At 38.2% G+C, this 17,917-nt stretch overlaps 1 protein-coding gene across 3 annotated transcripts in view; it reads right to left on the minus strand.

Annotated features, from left to right (window-relative positions):
• Positions 1-260: 260 nt before the first annotated feature.
• LOC113066045 (WD repeat-containing protein 37) overlaps positions 261-17,917 on the minus strand; it is a 35,757-nt gene continuing 18,100 nt past the window's right edge. For all 3 annotated transcript variants that reach the window (XM_026237632.1, XM_026237635.1, XM_026237636.1), the window contains 5 exons: positions 17,344-17,578; positions 17,080-17,221; positions 4,039-4,173; positions 3,522-3,636; positions 261-1,838 (listed from right to left, as the gene is read on the minus strand). In XM_026237632.1, the coding sequence (XP_026093417.1) occupies positions 1,707-1,838; positions 3,522-3,636; positions 4,039-4,173; positions 17,080-17,221; positions 17,344-17,578 (759 nt within the window). In that variant the 3' untranslated portion in view covers positions 261-1,706. The remainder of the gene's footprint in view (positions 1,839-3,521; positions 3,637-4,038; positions 4,174-17,079; positions 17,222-17,343; positions 17,579-17,917) is intronic.

The raw sequence follows: 17,917 nt of genomic DNA on the forward strand, positions 1-17,917 counted from the left end.
GACTGTACATTTTGTAAAAATTTGTATAAAAAAAAAAAAGAAAAAAAAAGGAAAGGACACTTAAGAGGATAACCTAAAGATATATCTCAATTTTAACCCAAAAGCATATGCTGCTAAGGTTGTGTACATTGCACTTGAGTTATAAGTGAATGTTTATGTGAATAAAGACTAAAATGTTGTGTTACATTTTGACTTGATTCTGTTTGCTGTACACACGCAACCATTAGTACAATTCAATTGTAGATTAAACCAAAACAATGTGATTGTTGAAAGACATGGTCACTTTATTCTGAGGCCCAGCAGTGAATGATTTAGATTCGGTTTCTCTTTATTATTAGTATATGATGCGATATGCTTCTCCAAAACAGCAAATTAAGTTGCTCTCAAATAAAAAGAGTGAAATGGCTCAATACAGAATACCCCACAGAACACTATAGCAAGTTAAAGACGACTCAAATGTTGGAAGGACGTTCTGATGGGTCATATGCACTGTTGTTTCTGAGCGTTTTCTATGCTTCACTGCGTACATTTCATCTCAAGTCAAATACAGTCCATTAAACATGGCGTCGCAAATATACACTGCATCATAAACATCTTTTTGTTAGACCTAACAGAGTTAACAGACACTCTCCTCCGAGACTCCCAGCACGGTCCAGTGTAGTTCTGGTGTAACGATACCAACTGTAACACACTGATGGAAGAGCTTCCATTTAGATATAATGAATGTCCTGTTTCTGTAGATACAGCTAAGCACAGTGGTTCACGAAGTACATCAGAAAGCCTTTCAAGTGTCAGCAGATCACACTGAGCAAGGCATTGATATTTGGTCCGATGATGACTGACGGACAGCACAACATCGGAAACGTCAATATAAAACTACAGCAGTGAACTTGTTCTGAATTCAGACGCGCTGATTCAAATATTTACTTCTACACGACTTGAAAGCCCTTGAAATGGAAGTGAACATCAAATGTAGGGCTTCGTAAACATTCAATACTTACAAAGCTGGTTTTCAATAGAGTGAACAAGATTACACCGCAATTATACAGCATTTCGCTTCACGTATTTCACGGAGTTCACGGGGTTTTTCATGCAAATGTTCTGCGGTAATACTGACAGGCTTCTGGAACGGCGGCTCCCATCAGAACATCGCGGAGGTGCGGATCTGTAAATGTGATTGCTTGATTTCCATTCACAAAGGCAGAGTGCTCGACGTTTCTTCTGCACATCTCATCTCTATAAAGAGCAAAGCAGAACTCTATACAAAAAAACTAAACAATAAAGAACTCTAAAATGCAACTGTAAAATAAAAAGATATCTTTACAAAGTACATTGCACAACAAAAATAGCACTGAAGTGAAATTTAATTGAATGTAACAGCGGTGGGCCAGGAATGAACGTTTCAGCAATGTCCCAGCCTCGCAGGATTGACGGGTCTCGGTAACAAGACTGGGAGGAAGTTCACAACACTATATGACCTCAGAGCAGACAGCGCAGGGCTAGATATGTAAAATATCCATGAAATTGAGTTTTTTTCCACATACGATGGTGATGGTGACCACGAGTCAGAGACCACAGACGCCAAACTGGGATGAAAAACTGAGTCTGGTCACATGCAACGTGAATGTGTTCTTTTAAAATCTACTGCAGGTGTGGCACTGACGAACGTGTTAAGCTTGTATGTGTGAAACTGAACGGCGAGCGTGTCACTTCTCCTGCAGCAGGGCCGGGATGTTGATGTTCCAGCCGATGGCCTGACGGTCGAAGCCGCAGGTGAACAGATTACAAGCTTGGTTCTCCTCGTTCCAGGCAGAGCAGCACACCATCCGCCGATGGCCCTGCGTGTCAAATGCAACATGGTGGTCAGGACACACAAAAAGATACAAAACACGCTAATGCAATAGTTAAAGGGATGTGGCTCAACACTTAGTGATGCTTATTGGTTTAAATTGTTTATAAATGTATGTATATTTAAATGTGCATTTATAACTGACACTGTTTAAAGTATACAAATGTATTCATATAAATATGTATTGAAATAGTTCACTTTCAATTTGAAAATAAAATGCAACTATAATAAAATATCGGTAACACTTTATAGTAAGGTTCCATTAGTTAATGTATTAACTAACATGAAAAAACAATGAGCAACAGATCGTGTCTGTTGTGAGAGTGTTCAAAACAAAGCAGTTTGTCATATTCGGTTCGCGAACGAATCATTCGAGTGTCAGCAATATTAAAAAAGTTTAGTCAATTGTGGATTAATGCGTATTGGAGACGTAAACAGTTTCAAACGATTCATTTCGATTTGGTGACTGGTTCAAAAAGATCCGGTTACATCGAATGATTCATTCGCGAACCGGATATTACAAACTGCTTTGTTTTAACTGTCTTACAACAGACATGGAAGAGAAGACAAAAATGAATAAAGTCGTCGTTTTTGCTATTTTTGGACCAAAATGTATTTTCGATGCTTCAAAATATTCTAACTGACCCTCTGATGTCACATGGACTACTTTGATGATGTTTTTCTTACCTTTCTGGACATGGACAGTATACCGTACACACAGTTTCAATGGAGGGACTGAGAGCTCTCGGACTAAATCTAAAATATCTTAAACTGTGTTCCAAAGATAAACGGAGGTTTTACTAGTTTGGAACGAACATGAGGGTGAGTCATTAATGACATAATTTAGATTTTTGGGTGAACTATCCCTTTAACAAGCACAACTTTTGAGATTAATAATGCATTAGTAAATACTGAAATTAACTTTAAATAAGATAAACAATACTTCTTCAGCATTTATTAATTCTAAGTTCATGTTAAATAATGTAGTAAACTAATGTTAACTAATAAATCTTGTTGTAAAAGGTTACCAGAATATTTGCTAAAAATATAGCTGTAAATAAGAAAACATATTCCTAAATCTGATAATACATTACCATTCAAAATTTTAAGATTAGTATATTTTTTTTTTTTCAGATTTTAAATGCATTACAGTAGAAAAAAGTTATTTTATATTATACCGTATTTTTCGTACTATAAGTCGCACCTGAGTATAAGTCGCATCAGCCCCAAAATACGTCATACTGAGGAAAAAAACATATACAAGTCGCACTGGACTATAAATCGCATTTCTTTAGAACCAAGAGAAAACATTACCATCTCCAGCCGTGAGAGGGCGCTCTATGTCTTCAGTGTAGAATACAGGAGCACTGAGCAGCACAGAGCGCCCTCTCGCGGCTGTAGATGGTAATGTTTTCTCTTGGTTCATCTCTCTTGGTTCATGTCAAATTAATTTTGATAAATAAGTCGCACCTGACTATAAGTCGCAGGTCCAGCCAAACTATGAAAAAAAGTGTGACTTATAGTCCGGAAAATACGGTAATTACTATTATTATTGAAAGTATTGTTATATTGTATTTTAAATCAAATAAATGCAGCCTTTGTGACCATAAGGGGAAAAAAATGTGTTAGTCAACTTGACAGACATGGAGCAAAAAGTAATAATGAAACGCACCTGTCTGTTGCTCCGAGGGAGACGGGCCAGACGGACCCCGCTCATGTCGAACAGCCTGACCTGTCTGTTGTCATGTGGCAGAGCGATGATTCTTTGGTTCGCCGAGACACTTATCCTTCAGATTAGAACAATCAAGAAAACTAAATTATTAAAAAATAAGACAGCATCTATTTATGCCAGACATCTTTGTTGACAAAGGCTATTTTCATTCCCCTCGTTTAGACATTTTACAAATAACACATAGCATGTATTGCACTTAATGGAAACAAGACGCTACAGTATCTGTAAGCCATTTATATTGGCTTATACATTTATATTAAAATATTATCCAAATCTTCCATACTATTCCTGGCCCCGAAGCCTGACTTCCCTTAGTTCTTTCAGAATATCTTGTTATTGAGGAATAAAGTTTCCCAATTTGCCAGAACTTTCTAAAACGGGCACAGCGCTGTCTCTGCTTGTTCAGAAACAACAGTCTCAGAAGCGGTCTTACACCTCACCAACCTGCTGCTCTTACCTATTAACGGCTGAGTCGGTGCGGATGGTAGCAATCGGAGATCTCATGTTCTTCAAGTCCCACACCTTGACAGTGCGATCGTCACTTCCCGACACCACATTGTCCCCAACGGTGAACACGGCAGACGTCACCGTGCTGAAAGAAACAAACAGCTCGTCAACAAAACCTCTCTCACACTCACACACATCAAACATGCTTCAGTGCACCTTGATGCAAAAACTGTCATCCTGAACAAATGTGCATGGTTTTCATGAAGTGCACGTAAGATTGTTCTGTATCAAACAGAAGTTGCAGAAGGTCAAGGATCATGGCTGCTAATGTGAAGGACACCAATTTAATCCTGATCATGAGTCGCTGCTGAAACCTGGTAGTGGGACGTTGTATGACCGAGATGACAAACTTGCTGCATAATAATTGTGTTCTTGAGCGAGACTCTTAACTCTAGAACGCTCCAGCAGGCTTTGTGCCTGAATTAAGTGTGACGTGGGACTTTGAACGAAATGCATCAGCAAATTGCCACATCCCCTAAAAGTAACCAGCTCAGCACTCAAGTATTCTTTGAAAGGAAGATTATCTATTTTACTGGCATGAAATATTACCCCTACAGAGAGGCTAGAGAGTGCTCAGGGTGATTTGCTTTTCTCCACACTCTTAGGCCACGTTCACACAGTAGTAGAATAAGGTTGTCAGTCCTGTATTTGAGCCCTTAATACGGTTACGTTCACACACAGAACGGTTATTTACGGGTGTGATGACCGCATTCTGTAACCAAACTCACAGCCATGAATTTTTAGAACAGTGACGGAGAAATGAGCTGTGTGTCATCTGAAAGTTTCAGATCCCGTCAGTTTTCCACCGGAGCCGCTCCTGTCAGTTTTGTGTTCTGTGCGCGACTTGAATGCTCCACTCTCCACCCAAATATAAAGCTGCTGTTGGTTAATGAACATTTGACAGATGAACTTGCGGCTCGATTGGATTCTTGTCACGAACTGATTAGACTAAGTTTTGTGGACGTCGCCATCTTTGATATTAGTTTGGTCACTGTCGCAATGGTTATTGGTAAGGAAAACAGGGCTTGTTCATCCAGACAATATTCGAGACATTTAAGTTGCTGTGTGAACATTTCGAGACTCACACCTTTTAAGTAAATGCGGTTGTCAATCCCAAAAGCTGACAATGTTAATGTAGCCTTATTCTTTGCAGTACCCAACAGAACAGGATGCAGATCATGTGAATTCCAATGTCTGCATTCTCATTAGTAGCTTCTGTTTTATCACCAACAAATATTTATGCGTGACTCATGATCATCAGTGTCACTCCTAAAAGCCAATTCACACTGCACCAACAGAAGGCAACAAATGGCAACAGACACATTTTGTCGAGTTTCAGTGTGTTGTGGCGTCTGTTGCGGTCTACGGCGGCAATGTGGGCCTGCTGAACATTGTTGGGCAGTCTCAGTTTAAGCTGGCATGTTTACTGCCTGATGTATAGTGCCTAAAAATGCTGTGGCATGCTCTGGCAGAACTCAACGGTTCCAATCTGACTGCTTTGCTTCTACACAACTTTAGGATTTCAAGGTGGACAGGTTTGGGTCTGTTTCAGGGGGCTTCAGGGGCCGTTTACACAACGTTTTTACCCAGAAACTGGAAACTTTGTATGTGTTTTGCCTGTTTGTTTACATGACAGCTGCGTTTTGGGGACTAAAAAAATTATTTTTGAAAATGGGTTTCAAAGTTCAAGTTTTCGAAAATGCCACCGTTATAGTTGCTGTGTAATCACCCAATAATGAAATCTTTGAAAATGGTGACGTCATGCGTGTACATAGTACGTGTTATGCATGTAGACATGTGCAGTATGTGATATTAAAGGCAAGCGTGAACAAACATACACAACAATGGAGGAGTACATGGTACTGCTGTTGCTTCTCAAGAGTTAGCTAATGCTTCTTGATAAAAGTGTGGATTAAAGTTCTGTTTACTAACAGTGCCAACTACTGGCCTGGCATACATAATACAGTGTTTTTGGCCATTGTCACGGATATGTATAAATGTGAATCGTTTTGAAAATGTTGTTGTGTGTATGTGAAACTTTTTTTGTGCTTACGGATTCTATCGCTGCATACTAGTGTATCTCAATAAATTAGAATGTCGTGGTAAATTTCATTTATTTCAGTAATTCAACTCAAATTATGAAACTTTAAGTCTTTGGTTCTTTTAATTGCATCTTTTTCCTTACACTCAACTTTCTGTTAACATACTTGGATAAAGCACTCTGGGAACAGCCAGCTTCTTTGGCAATGAATGTTTGTGGCTTACCCTCCTTGTGAAGGGTGTCAATGATTGTCTTCTGGACAACTGTCAGATCAGCAGTCTTCCCCATGATTGTGTAGCCTAGTGAACTGAACTGAGAGACCATTTTGAAGGCTCAGGAAACATTTGCAGGTGTTGATTTGATTAGCTGTTTGCATGTCACCATATTCTAATTTGTTAAGATAGTGAATTGGTGGGTTTTTGTTAAATGTTGGCCAAAATCATTATAATTAAAAGAACCAAAGACTTAAACTACATCAGTCTGTGTGCATTGAATTAATTTAAAGGGGGGGTGAAATGCTATTTCATGCATACTGAGTTTTTTACACTGTTAAAGAGTTGGATTCCCATCCTAAACATGGACAAAGTTTCAAAAATTAAGTTGTACGTTTGAAGGAGTATTTCTGTTCCAAAAATACTCCTTCCGGTTTGTCCCAAGTTTCGGAAAGTCTTTTTCGAGTATGGCGCTGTGTGACGTTAGATGGAGCGGAATTTCCTTATATGGGTCTTGAGGGCACGTTTGCCGGAAGAGCGCGCGCTCCCGTATAGCAGAGCAGAGAGAGGCTGTGCACAGACAATCACTGATCAGAGCGAGAGCGTCGCCAAATGTTACAAAAGGAGTGTGTTTTTGGTTGCCAGGGCAAGACAACCCTGCACAGATTACCAAAGAAAAAACAGCATAAGGGACCAGTGGATGGAGTTTATTTTTACAGAGCATCAACGGAGTTGTGCAAGTGTTTGTGTTTGTTCCCTGCATTTCTAAAATGCTTGTTTTACAAACAAGGCCCAGTTTGACGACGGATTTGCGTATCGTTTATTTCTTAAGGATGATGCAATCCCAACGAAAAAGGGTCACGATCGTGTGTTGGAACCACAGGCGGTGAGTAAAACTGCTTAAAATATCTCTGCCTCCTTGTTAGTGCGTCCCCTCCCATCGGAGACCCGGGTTCGAGCCCCGCTCGGAGCGAGTCGTTGCTGCTGCTGCTCTCGTTCAGTTTCAGCCTTCACAGCTGTCACAGCTTCCAAACGCTCTCAAAGCAACTGGCGCTCGTGATTCTTTAGCTCCGCCCACACGTCACGCCTCCAGGCGCTCGTGTTTTTCCGGGAAAAATCGGTACAGACTATCTCTCTCTTATGAATATAATAAAACTAAATACTTTTTGGAGTTATGAAGGATGCAGTACTACTCTATAGGTACTCAAGATTAACATGATATTGAGTGAAAACGAGCATTTCACCCCCCCTTTAACACACAAGTTTCAAAATTTGAGTTGAATTACTGAAATGAACTTTTCCACAACATTATAATTTATTGAGATGCACCTGTATTAGCAAGTTCAATTCTGATCAACTCTGTTGAATTGTAAACAATTACGGTCTACTATTTTATTTTATCTAATTTACTTTAAATTGCCATCTGTCAAAAGCTTTGACATCGACTGAAGCAGGGATGTTAGGAAAGGTAGAACTTAAAGAGTACCAGAAAGCCTAGCGACTCCAAAGTCAAAGTTGTCTATCTAAGGAATCAGACTTGAGGGCATGAAAAGAAGTGAGTCCGTATGAAAAAAGATTGTCTGAAATTCTCACTGGTCAAGTTTCCTTTGTCAGAGTATGTTTAAAACAGAATTTAAAATATCTAGGCCTGCTTTCACAGACATGGCTTAGATTAAGCCAGTATTAAGGCATAGTTCAATTAGGACTACATATCACATATTTAAAAATATGTCACTGCATGTTTCTTTCAGGTAAAATAGCTCAAACATGTCTTTTAGTCTTAAGTCTTGTCTGTGAAACTGAGGGCTAAACTTTTGGAAGCATGATGATGCTTATCCTATTTGAAAGTCAATGGCATGCAGAAATCTCAGAGCACAAATCCTAGCTTGCAATCACTTTAAGTGGCCAATTCTTGGCCAGAATAAGCTGCATTGTGGACCAGATTTTATAATGATGTGAAACAACAAAACTTGTGACTTCTGTGTTGAAGCTTGAGTTGCTACAGGAATTGAATCTTCCCAACAAATTATATCATTGTGAAATTAAACTCATCTTTCCCTGGTTGGAAGGACCACCCTCTGCTCCTGTACAGGGCATGAGAACACCAACAGCTGAGGCAAAATGAGGCGGAGAGAGTGTGTGTGTGATTTGAGACAGTCTGGGTGAACAGCAGGAATGTCAGCAACCCTCAGGGTCACAGCGCACATTTAACTGCTCCACTCAGCACACACACTTCCATTTAATGGACCTTAATATTTCTAATCTATCACATCATTCCCTGCTGACATTTCTCTCTTCTTTGTATTCCCTTTTCCCGAAGAGCGAGGGAGAGAAAAATGGAGAAAAAAAAAAAAGAAAAAAAAAACTGAAGTGGTGCTCTGCTTGCCTCTAGCCATGCTAATTTGAATTGACATGATATTAAGGTTTAATTAGGGGCTAAATTCTGCTGCATTAAAGATTTGGAGTTGGGTTTGGCTGTATTTAACAGCTTTACTTGGCTCGCTCCGGCACAGTTCACATCCAAAGTGAAGCGTGGAAACACTTTCTGACATTGTGGGTTGCCACCGGAAAGCAAGGGTGGGGGCAGTGGTGGGGCCGATAATAGATTAAAAGCTTGATTAAAATCCTATTACAACTCAAATGATATTTTGGGAATGTTCCGTTCCTCCTGGGACCACTGACAAGCAAGGTCAAGACTCATTAGAGGAAGAGCTGCATGTGCATTTAATAGTGATGCAGTGCTGGAGTATGAGCTTTATAAAACAATGGCTAAAGTACTTGCATGTGGTTAAAGCTCTTGCTGATGCTGGGAAATGTCTTCAAGATGGTTTGAGATGTATGAAATTCATAGCTGTGAATTATAATTACGTGACATGCATTTAAAACTGAATTTATTCTGTATCCACAGCAGTGTCCACACCCAAACTGGCATGAATTTCTTTCTTCCACGGACACAAAAGAAGAAGCTACTGTCAACGCAAAGTTATGAAGTCATATGATCAAATCCCCTTCAATGCTCTTAAGTCTTATTTGTGCCTTCACATAAGAAAATATATTTAATATAACTCTGGTATGAGACACACAACTCCCACTGGAATTAGGTGTAAATTTCCATTTCCATGCACTGAATGATAACAAACACATGTGACAATATACACTCACCTAAAGTATTATTAGGAACACCATACTAATACTGTGTTTGAGCTTCTTTTGCCTTCAGAACTGCCTTAATTCTACGTGGCATTGATTCAACAAGGTGCTGAAAGCATTCTTTATAAATGTTGTCCCATATTGATAGGATTGCATCTTGCAGTTGATGGAGATTTGTGGGATGCACATCCAGGGCACGAAGCTCCCGTTCCACCACATCCCAAAGATGCTCTATTGGGTTGAGATCTGGTGACTGTGGGGGCCATTTTAGTACAGTGAACTCATTGTCATATTCAAGAAACCAATTTGAAATGATTCGAGCTTTTGTGACATGGTGCATTATCCTGCTGGAAGTAGCCATCAGAGGATGGGTACATGGTGGTCATAAAGGGATGGACATGGTCAGAAACAATGCTCAGGTAGGCTGTGGCATTTAAACGATGCCCAATTGGCACTAAGGGGCCTAAAGTGTGTCAAGAAAACATCCCCCACCCCATTACACCTCCACAACCAGAGGTAACAAGGCATGATGGATCCATGTTCTCATTCTGTTTACGCCAAATTCTGACTGCACCATCTGAAGACCAGGCAACATTCTTCCAGTCTTCAACTGTCCAATTTTGGTGAGCTCGTGCAAATTGTAGCCTCTTCTTCCTATTTGTAGTGGAGATGAGTGGTACCCGGTGGGGTCTTCTGCTGTTGTAGCCTATCTGCTTCAAGGTTGTGTGTGTTGTGGCTTCACAAATGCTTTGCTGCATACATCAGTGTAACGAGAGGTAAAGTTGCTCATCAGCTTGAATTAGTCGGCCCATTCTCCTCTGACCTCTAGCATCAACAAGGCATTTTCACCCACAGGACTGCCGCATACTGGATGTTTTTCCCTTTTCACACCATTCTTTGTAAACCCTAGAAATGGTTGTGCGTGAAAATCCCAGTAACTGAGCAGATACTCAGACCGGCCCGTCTAGCACCAACAACCATGCCATGCTCAAAATTGCTTAAATCACCTTTCTCTCCCATTCTGACATTCAGTTTGGAGTTCAGGAGATTGTCTTGACCAGGACCACACCCCTAAATGCATTGAAGCAACTGCCATGTGACTGGTTGATTAGATAATTGCTTTAGTGAGAAATTGTACAGGTGTTCCTAATAATCCTTTAGGTGAGTATAAGATTTAGTTGCGTTCAACAGAAGAAAGTCATATGGGTTTGGAAAGACATAAGAGTAAACTGAACTATTTCTTTAAGATTAAACAATTAGAAGTTCTGTCTTGATCACAGGTTCATAAATAAGTCTGTACTAGCCTTTTGGCCTCCAGCCTGAATCTTTAACTGCCAGACTGAGTCTGAGTAACAGGAATAGGTGGGCTTGTCATGTAGAATTTGCATGATGTCTCAAAGGAGACACCAGCTGTGATATTTCTTCAGTGAGAAACCCATTTTGACACATTCCCCAAGACAGCAGGTGCGTCTCCCTCTGTCTGTGTGAAATCAAGCACACTGGCGATATTCTCCTAAGCATCCTGACACACAGATAGCAGCTCTGACAGGAAATGCCCTGCAGATCAAAGAGGACCGAGGCAGCGAACACCACGGGCTCTTGTGCACAGCAACACTCCTGTCATGTTTCATTTGTACTGCACCACTCATTAGCATCAGCACCATCATTAGATGTTTAGGAGGTGTCATTCCAGGCCCTTTTGAGTGCCAGCATGAACAAATTCACACTTTAATACATTTTTCCATTCAAGTCAAGTATCAAATCAAAAGGCGAAGTCCGAGTCAAGTTCTCTTTTGGTCCCAAATACAAAACCAGGTTTTTCATTGACTTGCTTGATCCAGTTTAGCCAATAATCACAATATTTGTATGACATGGGTATTATCATCATGCAATTCAAAACAAGATGGAATAGATTTCATGTGCATATCTAGATATATTCAGTTGTACGACACTTTACATCTCTGGTCACGCTCCAGTGTCCATAAGCACCAGCATTCACTAGCTGGCTCTAAAAGTGCTACTCTTTAAAGTTTTCAATACTTGTGCAGCTAGAAGCAGAAAAACAGTGGGCCAAGGCTTGAATGTTTCATCTAAGAGTCCATATGTCGTAATGCTGCGCTCATGGTGTGTCCCAATGCTCTTGGTTAGTGAAGTGAGACAGGCATATGTCAAATGTACTGAGCTAAACTACACTCATTACTAGAAACTGTACAGCCGTTTAAGAGCCTCAGTCTGCATAAAACAGACATAAATCCTGTTCTTACATATTCTAAGAGTAAAACATCTGTAAGGACTGTCCACAAAAGACCATTCAGATGGATACCACTGGTATCGGTTGTCTAAATCCAGCTACAGTGCTGTGGAAAAAGTATGTACACCCCATGAAAACTATAGGTATTTATGCACCATAACAAAACATGCTGATAGTGGATTAGAAATTTACTGAAGGGTTCGTTCACTTAAAAACACAAAGATAAGACATTTTAATGAAATCTGACAATTTCAGTCCCTCCACACATTCCTTTCACCCAAAACTCTGACGCTTCAAAAAGTTAATAAAGACATTAATCAAGTAATCAGTGAGTTATTTTATTCAAATATAAACATGACATGCAAGGTTTGTTTTTGCGCATTATGCAAGCAATGCATTTTGAAATTCTTTCGGTTTACCATATTTAATGTGATCTATGTTTGTACTTTGATCAATGTTTAATAAAAGCCTAAATTAAATGTCTCCATCATATAAAAAAGTAATCATGCATCTTTAGAAAACTAAGATTCATGCACTTTTTGTACAGTCAATGTTTTGGGTGCATCAACTTGAGCGGACAGACAGAAATCACTCGCATTTTAATAACTTCATTCGTGTTTAAAACATGAATTAAAGTCTCATTGTGTTGGAAGGACATGAGGATCACTAAAAGATGACAGAATTTTCATTTTTGGTCAAACACACTGTGAAAAAAAGTATAATAAATAAAAAAATTCTGAAGTATGTCCAGTTAACAAAAATTAAGTCAATGTTTTACTTTCTGTTTCTCTGTGATTATTTGGGAAATGTATTGATTTCTGCGTGTAAATTGTTTCAGTGTAAATCCTACATCAGTTTTCACTGTATTCCAGTAATAAACAAAAAACAGCATTCTTTAACGAATTGCATTTTTAAATAGAAATGCTAATTTCTTGTCTAGAAAATGTTAATGAAGCAAAAAGGTTACATCAAATTTCCCTTGTTATGTGTTACATTTTATCACACTGACCCAAAAATACTATCGCATCAAGTTTCCAGTTTTATCAAAATGCCTACATATGTTGAAAATGGAGCAAATGTTTCATAGGGTGTACTAACATTTTCAAGGACATTCTTCAAAGAAAATATGGTTCATCAACACACTTTTGAGAAACAACTAAATATTTAATTAAAAAACACAAAAAGTTGTATTTTAGAGTTGCATTGTCAAGTTTTTTTTTTTTAAGGCTTATTTAATGCTGTGGGGAGATGGATTTTGGACTTAATGGGTGTACATTTGCATATATGTGTGTGAATTCATGTGGAGGAACTTAAGGAAAGTGAGGTGAACAGGAAATCTGAGGTGTAGGAAGTGTTTGTGTGTGTGACAGAGAGGGGTAGTCTAGCATGACTCCTGTATGCATGGACACACAGACACTCTCAGCATGAATGAATAAAAAAGCCGGCCTGTGTGAAGGTGTGTAAGCGTGTGTGTCTGGTCTTTAGGAGGTCCTCAGCTCCTGCCAGGAGCGCTGCAGAGCTCATTCATCTTACAGTCCCAGAGCAGCAGAGCATTCACTCCCACTGACAGCACAACACCCTCTCTCTGTCTCTCATGTGTGACTCAGTCAACCCACACACACACACACACACACCGCACTGTACACCACTCATTACCCACACACACACACATCTGCATGCAGATATATTCAAGCTGCTATTTCCTGTCCAACTTCTCACTCATTAAGCCTTTCAGTACATATCAAAATAAAAACTTTCCATGTCAGGTGTTACATAGTCTGAAGAAAATGTTGTTTGTGCGTGCAGAACTCCACCGTGCATTGTTGTTAACTTGAGGCTAAGGTGTTCAGATTGCTTCCTGAAGTGAGATATTCTGGGATTATAGTTGGATATTGAGGGTGAACTATGAAATCAGTTTTATATTTTCCCAGATACAATTATATATATATAAAAAATCAAATTCAATTTCCTTTTTTCTGGATTCTGTTATAAATACATTTTAATAATAGGGGAAAATGTCTGATCAATTGAATTCATAAACTTTAACAATGTAATGATTTATATTATTGTACGCCTGATGGGTTTGTAATAACATGAGGCTGAGTGTTGACAATTTTCATTTCAGATAAACTGTACTTTTATTAACTACATACTTTCAGTATAACTGCACAAAATCATTTTCTCATAGTTGTGAATAAATATTATTGGAGTACGTTCTACTGTTCCTCAATGAGTTGCATCGTGTTTCTTTGAGATTATTTGTTAAATTTAATCATGTCAGAGTGAAATTTGTGCAATTTATTAAAATGTTAACATTAACAAGGCCTTATGAAGGTTTTTTTTTTTTCTGTTGCCTGTTTTCATGTTTCTGGAATTTATGTTTACAGTTTTATGGCGGTTTTTGAAATGCAAATCAAACAATTCCTTTAATTTGTTAAAAAAATAAAAAAATAAATGCTGCACAACATATATTTACTGTTGAAATAAAATAAAGTTGGATATCCTTACATATTAATCTGTAATATCATTCAAACTCTGAGAAGTACATTACAATATATAATAGATTTCTGTAATAATTTCACTAAATTAAACCACACAAAGATAAGACTGTGCTGTCCATTCATAGAGAGACACGCAGACTTTATATTTAAAGAACAGTCTCAATAACATCCCAATTTTGCCAAAATATTTTGCATTATACAGTAAAATCACAAGGCCCTAGATTCCCTTTCATTTCATCACTTGCCAGGCAAAAGTTGCAAACCTGATCACTTTAAAAAGTAACTGCACATTTTTCCTCAAAAAGCCGCACAATTTGAGGCATAATTCATGTCTGAAGTACCAAATGTTGGAATGATAGAGTGCTACTAAAGCTCAATATTTTCCTAAAGTAACTTTCCCAGCAGTTTCTACACTTTGCCACTCCAGTGAGAAGATCTGCTAAACAGGTGTGTGTGTGTGTGTGTGTTGAGTGTTGCTCAGGGCTCAGTGTTGAGTCAATTCAACACAATTAGATTCGTCTCATCAACTCTGCACCTCATAACACTCAAATACACAATACTTCACATATACAAGTCTACGAAAAAGGGGGTTTGCTTTATGATTTTTTGGCGTTTAATGGTCAGGTCACACCAATTTTATTTGCACTGTATTATTATCATATCACGCATGCAACCAAAACAGTAACAAGAAGTCAAAAAAATTCAGTTGAAAAAAATCTGAATGTGTGCATCTAATAATATATATATATATATATATATATATATATACATATATATATATATATATATATATATATACACACACATATATATATATATATACACACACACATATATATATATATATACACACACATATATATATATATATGTATATACATGTATATATATATATATACACATGTATATATAAATATATATATATATATATATATATATATATATATATATATATATATATATATATATATATATATATAAGTTATTTTAGTACAAAAAGGTAAAACAAATTAAAATGAGCAACCAATATCAAATAAAAAGAGTTTAATTTAATTTCTGTCATTTCAAGTAACTTTTTTAATTGTTTTAATCACTTTCACACTGTAAATACTGCAATAGTTCTTGTTTAGATCATTTCAGTTGTTTTAAATTGTATTCATAAAAATACATATTTTTATGGATTTACTCATTTTTAAGAAAGAAAAAAAAAGTCTGTCTGAGACCAAACTAAAACCATAATACTGAAACACGAAAAATAGCCTAACACAGAAGCAATGATCAATCTTTCTCTCTCTCTCTCTGCAAAAAGAAAAACAATATTCAGGAGAAATTAATTTGTTCCAATAAAACTCAAACACTGGGAGCTAAAAAATAAATAAATAAAGTTATGATAAATGTTAAGATTTAAATAAAACCATCGCTCTTTATATATTACGTAATAACAATTTTACAAATGTTGATTGTTTAGTTGGTGTTTTAAGTGAGAGGAAATACTATAAAAGAGCAATAAAAAAAAATGTGTTTTTTATAATGTATACTTTCAGATAAAACCTCTAAAACTGATTAGAAATTTGTTTCATTTTCATTTAGCAGTCGCTTTTATCCAAAGCGACTTAGAGTGCATTTAGGCCATACACTTCTTTTCCAGTATGTGTCTTCCCTGGGAATCGAACCCACAACCTTTTGCACTTCTAATGCAAAGCTCTACCACTGAGCCACAGGAACATTTGTTGAATTATATAATTTCCTAAAGATCCTACACCATTGCCTAAATGTGAGCGCTTGATGTTCGTCAGAAGTGTGTGAGAATCGGCGCGTGGAGATATGAGAGAGCCAGTGTCAGTCTGAATGAGAGTGAAGCACAGTAATGGGCTTTCCTCGGAGGAGCTTTCGGTGGGAAGCGGCTAATCTCATTATGCTGATTGTCTATTTGAGAGCATTACGCCGGGATCTGACAGAATTATACATGTTGGGCTTGAACATAATGAGCGGCGTGTAATCCCTGGTAATCAAAGAGTGCAGCGCCTCCTCGTTCCTGCTCGAACCAGCACACAACTGATTTCACACGCCAGCAAAACACACGGAGTACAGCGAGAGTACTGCTCCGGGAAAACACAAGACTGAAGGCTGGAAACAAACCATACAGAGCCAGCAGCAAAGGGTTCGCTTTAACTTGGCTTGAAGAAACGTATGTGGATGAAATTAAAGCGAGGTGAGAAATAGGTTTCTGTGTTTGATATCAGTGCACTGCCATCTACTGGTCAGAATCAAAAAGTCATTTCATAAAAGAGTTCAATGCATGTCATTCATCAACTAAAACAATGTCTAAAATGTATACTCTTAAATATTTGTCTTGATTTTTTTTTGTGTGTTTTTTAAATTCAAGCTTTTTTATCTAATATTTAATTGCATTTCAGCTTTATTTCAGTGACGAGTTATCAGCCATAATTATTTCTCCCTAGTCATGAAAAACTATTTTCATATTTTGCATTATTATTTGATTAAGAATATGTTTTGTTGTCTCCACTAGATCTGTTAAAGTGTTGCTTTCTGAAACACTGCCAGGCACAAAACTGTCTTCTATTCTCGCTTCCTTGATGCAGCGTCCAAAAATGTCTTGCCATGCTGGATTTGTGATAATAAAGTATTTTGGCTTCCTAGAAAAATGTTAGTAAGCTGCTAGCATTGTGAGAAACTGATCTTGACTTTAGAAGACCTTTTGTACTTTAATTTCATTTTTACTCTAATTTGGCACTTGGCGAGTGTTAACTTTGTATCAGATTTTATGTATAGAGTGAAATGTCTGTCATGTACAAATCGCGATGGCGTGACTTACTCGGTGTGGCCCTGGAAGACGTTGACGGAGTGGATGGAGGGATCTCTGAAGTCCCACAGCCGGAAGGTGGTGTCCCTGGATGAGGTGACCACCAGACGCTGGGTGGGATGAGTACAGCAGTGGGTCAGCTCTTGATCATGACCTGCAAACACACCACACACACGTAAAACAGAGATATATACCCATAAAAACCTTGGCAAAGGAGCCAGGCAAAGCTGTAAAAGCATCCGGTGCAGCGGTGGAGAAGAGCGGTGGCTGGTTTACCTGTGAGGGCATGCACCAGCTCAGAGGTCTCTACATCATAGAGGTTTGCAGCTCTGTCCCAGGACGCAGTGACCACCTGCTTTCCTCCCACCAGCCAATCAGCTGCGATCACCACCCCCTGGTGGCTCTTCAAGGTGGTGGTGGCCACACGGATGGTGGGGCATTCACTGGGGCCCTCTGCCTCGCCGTCGGCCTCGTCTTTATCAGAGAAGTCCCCGTCATCGTCCAGAGAGGCCTGAATCACAGGAGACAAAATAAAGAGTCAGGAAATGAAGGTATGTAAAGCTAATCCAGACTTTGAAATAATATATTCATAAATAATATAGGAACTAACATCAAAATATGCGTTTACAGCCATTAACCCAACTTTTGAAAAAGCACTATTTCTCATTTCAGTGTAGTATAACTTGTACTGAAATAATTAAAACTGAAGAAAGGAATGTACCACTATAAAATGATACTACTATATTAACAATGGACATAAAAAAATATAATTATATATATAACTACTAAAAGAAATGCAAAACAAAATTACTAAAAGCTAAAATTACAAGGAAAATGGAAAGATTCACTA

The sequence above is a fragment of the Carassius auratus genome, chromosome 49 (assembly GCF_003368295.1).
Source record: "Carassius auratus strain Wakin chromosome 49, ASM336829v1, whole genome shotgun sequence".
NCBI classification, from domain to species: domain Eukaryota; kingdom Metazoa; phylum Chordata; class Actinopteri; order Cypriniformes; family Cyprinidae; genus Carassius; species Carassius auratus.